Source organism: Mya arenaria, chromosome 2 (genome assembly GCF_026914265.1).
Source record: "Mya arenaria isolate MELC-2E11 chromosome 2, ASM2691426v1".
NCBI lineage: Eukaryota > Metazoa > Mollusca > Bivalvia > Myida > Myidae > Mya > Mya arenaria.
In genome coordinates this window covers 43,336,131-43,342,688 of record NC_069123.1, presented here as the reverse complement: position 1 = coordinate 43,342,688, position 6,558 = coordinate 43,336,131, and the positions used below count along the sequence as shown (strand labels likewise).

General features: G+C 35.7%; 1 protein-coding gene across 3 annotated transcripts; it reads right to left on the bottom strand.

The window, feature by feature from the left end:
* Positions 1-279: 279 nt before the first annotated feature.
* LOC128242135 (tRNA methyltransferase 10 homolog A-like) lies at positions 280-6,514 on the bottom strand. Of its 3 annotated transcripts, none has more exons than XM_052959191.1 (8): positions 6,429-6,514; positions 5,386-5,589; positions 4,937-5,102; positions 4,435-4,506; positions 3,996-4,067; positions 3,152-3,298; positions 2,219-2,324; positions 280-1,727 (listed from the first exon to the last, which is right to left on the bottom strand). In XM_052959191.1, exons 1-8 carry the CDS (start codon positions 6,437-6,439, stop codon positions 1,270-1,272), a joined length of 1,236 nt encoding a protein of 411 aa, XP_052815151.1. In that variant the 5' UTR covers positions 6,440-6,514; the 3' UTR covers positions 280-1,269. The 3 variants fall into 3 exon arrangements, with proteins under 3 accessions (XP_052815151.1, XP_052815160.1, XP_052815169.1); XM_052959200.1 differs by having other exon boundaries at positions 6,391-6,494; XM_052959209.1 differs by lacking the exon at positions 4,435-4,506.
* Positions 6,515-6,558: the final 44 nt, after the last annotated feature.

Here is a 6,558-nt window from a genome sequence, read left to right as displayed (position 1 = left end):
TGGCTTGGCAGTAGAATACATAAATCATTAATTAAAAACTCAGTTATGCAAACTATACAAATACATGTACTTGTTATTTTTCTTATTTTGTTTTCAAGAACATAACAACCAAGATTTTCATTAGAAAGAAATATTCTTTCTTCATAATTAAGAAAAACTGGATATTGAATTGGCATCATTGTTATCATGTATTGTTTTGTCCTAATTGTATTTACTCAAATACTACTCTGCCATGACATTTAGAAGCAACAAGTTGCCACAGTACCATATACTGGAAACACAAGTGTAATGCGCTCAGGGTTCGACACTAAAGGGAGAATGAGAATAATTTTTGCCAAAGATTCCTAAATTTTCCCAGACCATAAAAATTAATGCTATTCTGGATCAATAAGTTTGGTAGTGAGTTTAAAACTTTCTTACAAGTACTGTTTGAAGCTTACGAGGTTTAAATGCTCTTCTTTTTTCTTTGAAAAAAAACCTTTTTTCGCTGGACTCTTTGACTTTGGCATGGTATTTAAGAATAAGAGGGTAGGCGATGGATTCCTGAGCAAAAAAAAATAGTGTCTTACACTGTGTGCATGTTTCACCCATCAAAGTCAGACTTGGATCAACATCACAAATCTTTAATTTTTAAATGTAAGTACTTTCTATTTAATGTTAAACAAACACAAGGTGGCAGGAAACATTTTAATGGCTGTGCAAATGTTGACAAATACACTACTAATATATCAAAGAAAGGGCCCTCTAAATCAATACTGTTTACCTAAACTTTTAAACTCAACAGTACCTATTCATGACTTGTTTGGAATCAGTAATTCCAATACAAACATTTCATGAGTTAGCCACCTCTAGTTGACATATAAATCGGATTGGCAAACATTTACAGACTTCAGTGCAGCTACTGTTGTAAATACAGCTATAAGACAAAAACTTGAAAAAGTCCTTCGCAATTAATGGTAAGAGTGGTTGAACACCACTAATATTTCCAGTCATTGAAATTATACCTCTGGATGAATAAGCCTGAATCCTTATACTAGTGCTTGCCATCAATTTTTATTCAACAGGTCTGCTATATAAAACTAGGTATTTGAGCAAGCCCAGAAAAAAAAATGCAGGGCTTGTGGGCTTGTTCTTATTTCACCCATTTAACTTCTCAGAATCACTACTAAGATTTATTCTGTTTGACTTAATTTATTAAGATAAGCAACAATTGCAGCTCAACTGCTCTTGATTCATTATCATCCTTTCAGACATACTTCATCATCATCATCATGTATCTTTGTTCCTATGTGTTTCATTACTAGGTTCCACATTTTCATTGGATTCTGAAGTCAAATGTTTAGAGCCTTTTTCGGCATTCAATGAATCTGTTGCTATATTATCGTCTTCTACACAATCTGAAACATTGCTAATATTGTCGCTAACACTACCCATATCAGACGTGTCTTTGGAATGATCAACCTCTTCTGCAGACACACAATCTGCCAGCAGAGAATTTGAGACAGAAAGTTTTGCAGAGTCACTTTTCAAATCCTGAGTCACAGCTGACTTGTTGCGTTGTCCATCAGCTGATTGGGTTAGATTTTCTGGGGATGAGTCCTCCTTGGTAGTGAGTGCTCCCTTATTCAAGTTGTCCTTTGGTTTGGCCCCTTTCCTTGGTGGCAGCACGGTGTAGAAGGCCTTCTGCCAGTCCTTAGTTTCTGTGTAACGTAGCAGGATCTCAAACACTGATATGGAATGGAAATGTAGATTAGTTAACTGAAAAACAACTTTTCTGACCCAGTTTTCATGAACATGTGTGAAAAATAATATAATTTATTAGAGAGTTTCTTCTAGATTAAAACAAAACCAGTGTGCCATTGAGTCAATTATTTCTGCATATTCAACCAAATTAGTTAAACAGGAGTGATAAATTGATTTCAATGAAAAAGTTTTGTTGCTTGATTGTCTGCAATCAGTAAAGACTCTTATGAAGCTTCACATCAATACTGTTAGTGTGTACAGTAATTAATTTTTTTCAAAAAACAGTCAAACTAAAATATTAAAGCTAAAACTAGAATATCAAACACCAGATATGTATTCGACTGATGGTGTGTTCATCACCCGCTTAGAATTATACAATATACTCATGGCTAGATTAAGGTTACATAATTCCTTGTGTACACTGTTTTTCGATGCTAAAGGTTTCTGAAATTGTAGTTAAACCATGCACTCATACCATGGTTGATGGTGAGAACCTTCCTAGTCTTCATGTCGATGTAGTCAGAGATAGGCAGCTGAGCATGTGTTATCCCTTTTTCCTCAGCCAGACGATGACATAGACCCTGATAATACAACATGCTAGTTACTCGTTTAGCTTGATTGTGACATCAGCTGATAAACAAATATATGCTCTATAAAAGCATGCCGGATTTGTTTCCTAGTAAAACAGTTGAGAGGACATGAGCAGGACACACATAAGTTAATTACACCACACTTTCTCACCTTAGGCATTATTTTTTCAATGTTTCAGTATCTGTTATTGACATGGTCAGGACAAAGAATGAAAGATGAATGTTGATACTCATACTTAAAATCAATTTCCTACTTACCAAATAATACATTTATGGAAAAAATTGACAAGACAAATGACAAAAGTGTAACCTTGTATGAATAGCTGAAAACACACAAATATTAAATGAATGGTGGGTCCTAAAAGATTTAAAGTGATCAACATCGTGGATTCGTCTCATAAGGTAGAAATACGGTGTTTTCTTCACATTTCTTTCAAATTAAACACTTTATTGTTGTACATCTTATTTCAGAGAAAGAATGCATCTTTAAGCGATGTCAGAATGTGTATCTTACTGTTTTTCTCAAAACAAAACATTAGTAACAACAATGCTACCATGACTGGTTGTCACTTGAAACATCTAGTCTAACATTGGTACATGTCATAAATTTGAGAAAGGGGCATAACTCAATAACATTATTTTTTATTCACACCAGAGTGATAGAAATTGAATACAGTCTGTTTCCCAGTACAAAGCATAGCATGGAAAAAATTTGTTCAGTCATCTAGTTTGTTCAGTTGTCTTTCTGTTTTAACAAGACAAAGCCAACTATAAGACATCACTAAAACAAAAAAAGGAAATTCAAGGCTGATAGTCACCTTATGATGGTTGTGGTCGACGAGTCCTCCGATAACGTACACCTTGTCCTCCTCAAGGGTCTGAAGAACATTTGGAGACTCACTTGACAGATACACCAGAGATGGCTTCTCAAACATGGACCGGTATGGAGCTGTGTGAAAATGTACCTGTTGGATGTGGTTAAACATGTATTACTTTATAAATAATATCTCTGAAAGATGACTCATTAGATCAAGAGAGAAATATATGTGTGGAAATATACCTGCAGCAGCAATGGGATACATGGTTTAATCATCAACACTCCAAGTGGACACTGACTCTTTTCTCAGTTCAATTGTTGACCAAGGGACATACACTCAACAATTGTTAAATCTAGAGATATTGGTCTCACCAAACATATGGGTAATTTCAGATGTATTAAAGTTCATTTGAATTCTTGAGACTTTTGAGTCATGGCTAAGTTGGGATTTTTTGCATGTACACAGTAACACAGACAAACAAATCAAGCTATGATGATGAGTCTTTAAGAATCAGACCAGCTAATAAGTCTGTTTCATAAAGAAACAAAGATAAACATATAAAGTAAGTAAGTTAAGAGTTTGTTAAGTTATAAATATAGTGTCAACCCTCTCAGTTAAAGGCCAGCCCCAGGGACATCTGAATCACCTTGACTGAAGAACGTATTTACTCCCAATCCTATCCTATATGAAGAGCACTTGGCAGGAAAGCATTCAGTACCCTTTCATTCAACTAACTGCTTGTCGGCAACCTACCATATCAGAACTTGAACATACTTGAACTTGTGACCTCCCACTCCATCCAGGTAAATGCACTAACCACTCTCTCAATCTCTTTGGTACTTACATCCCAGCCTCTGTAGTCGCCGAGACTCTGCAGTCGTTCTTGAGTTTTCCCACTTACACCACAGCAATGCAGCTGAAAATGTATGAAAAAGGAAATTGAATTGGAGTGGGGGTGGAGATGAATGAAGTGTGGGTGAAGGGGATGAGAATGCAGGTGGAGGTAGTCTTACTAGACCAAGCAAGTGCTGAAGTCTTGCATTTTGCTGACATTTGTTTGTCACATAGAAAGGGAATTTGTGCAGTAAATGAGCTCAGTTGCGTTATGAAATTTGATGCTGGTTTGAGTCACTTATGTTTCATAATAAGCAATATATTGTTGGTCATATGCGCGAATAAGTAATATTACTTATTCACCGCATGCGCAAAACATTGTACAGTCTTAGTAATCAATTAGTAATTTCGCCTCAAGGGAGGTAACCTGATAAAACAAAACTTCAAACCTGCATTGGATTATCAGACCTTCTGTTGGCCGAGTAGCTAAACTGGATCTGCTTCACCAACATTTTGATATCCTAAAACCAATATAATATTCAATCTAATTTTCAAGCAATGTTTAAATTGAAATACTTCAACCATCATAACACAGTTACTTTAAACCGAAAACATTTTGGAAGCATATATGTATTTTAAGATATATAATTCATAATGGATCAGGGGCGTAGCTCGAGTGAAAATGGTGTGCAGGCTGAGCTTTTGTAGGGCCTGGGAGCAAGCTCCTGTCAGACCATCATTTTACCTTAAAAAATATCTCTTATAACTACAGTTAACAAAAATCTAAAATTAAGATTCATTTTCACAGCCACCTTCTCATCCCCCAGATTAGGTTGTGGCCTACATAGCCTATAGGATGCTACACCTCTGTAAATATATGTCAAGGAAACTACATATCTTTAATTAATACAATTTAAAGAATAAGTTCAATAAGCCTATCTATTTTTTAACCTTCTCGGCCATATACTGATCAAAGTCACAGTCAATGACCACAGGTATTTTACAGTTGGACTTGGCCATAGTGTTATGTTTCAGCTGTTTTCTCGTAGGTCCCAACTCCTCCCCTCGTTCACGGCACTCTCGTTTCCGTGCCTTCCAGCGCTCTTTCTCTGCTTTCCTGAAATATAATTTAGAAAACAATGTTATGTCTGAATCCAGGAATTAAGGTTCTGCATTGCCTAGTGAAGAACAAGAACATGATATAAAAGGTTTATTATTCCAGCACAAATGTTGCTGCTCAAAAATCTGCAGCATAATTGTGTTTAGTTAAAGTTATCATTGTTTCACTGGAAAAAAATACAAAAGTACCTAAAGTAGAACCTTACTACTGAAAATGAATTTTTACAAAGGAATGATTTGAGGTTAAATATGATTATATGTATTTTCCCCAATTATTCTACCTTTTGGAAGCTTTAACTTGTGCCCATTTTTCCTTCTTTTTAATCTTCTTCAACTGGGATTTTGAAAGTGTCACGGGAAGATCACCCTCTGTTGTTAATTGTTTCTCAACATCCTTCTCCTCCCCTTTTACAGGCGAACCATCTTCTCTTTCTTCCATCTCTTGTCTTTCTTCTTCAATGTTTGATGCCATTATTGTCAAATCACTGCAAGCATAAATGAATATGCAGTTAGTAGATGTCCCTTGCTCTCCTACAGTGGCTCTACAAAATGCTCCAAGTGGTCAAAATTAACACAAGCCTGCATTGGTAAAATACTTTTTGGGCTTGCTTAAATTTTGAATTTTATATAGCAGGGCTTTTTGACAATTCATTATGCCAAGCACATATGTAAGCATTTGAGCTGAAATTTGTTGATGCCCTTTGCCAAACATAAGTGCAGAGCTAGCATAGGGAAGACCTAGAAGGTTACTTACAAACAATTTGAGATGGGAGATTAAGTGAACTCATATGCAAACACAACCAGAGCTTGAAATTTTATAGTGAGATTAGAGTTTCATCCAGGATTGAAAAGGTCATGGTAATCATATTGTTTCTAAAAAAAGTGGTACACAGAGAGGACGAACCAGACACCTGTCAGTAACCCCAAGATAGTTTACAGCACTGCAGGTTCGAGCCAGACATCAGGCTGGCTTACACTTACAGTCTGTAATTCAACTGATGAAAAATTTGGGCCACAATATTAACAAATGATCTAAAACAACACATTTCAGTTTCAAAATGACAATTTGTCAAACATAGTCATACTATATTGATAATCAAATCTAATGCTACAATATAACAGAAAAATAGTCGATTTTGAAAAAGAAACTATCTGTAATCCGTTTGTAAGTGAACACAATCTATTAGAAAGATTTTAAAAAAACTTCTTAATAATTGCCAGCTTCGAATTTCGTTGTGTTGGACAAAAAAATAAGAAATCCGTAAAACTTTTCATTTGGTACCAACATTTCTCTGTTTCTCTGTAAATTTCTCAACGCAATCACCTGTCACTCATGGATCATGGGCGCAGACATATTCAATCCCGTGTTTTCACACACACTCTCGCGAGATGTCGTCTGCAAACTTAGCACGCGCTTTTCCCCTCCACTTGTCAAATGCAGCTCAATGAAGTGA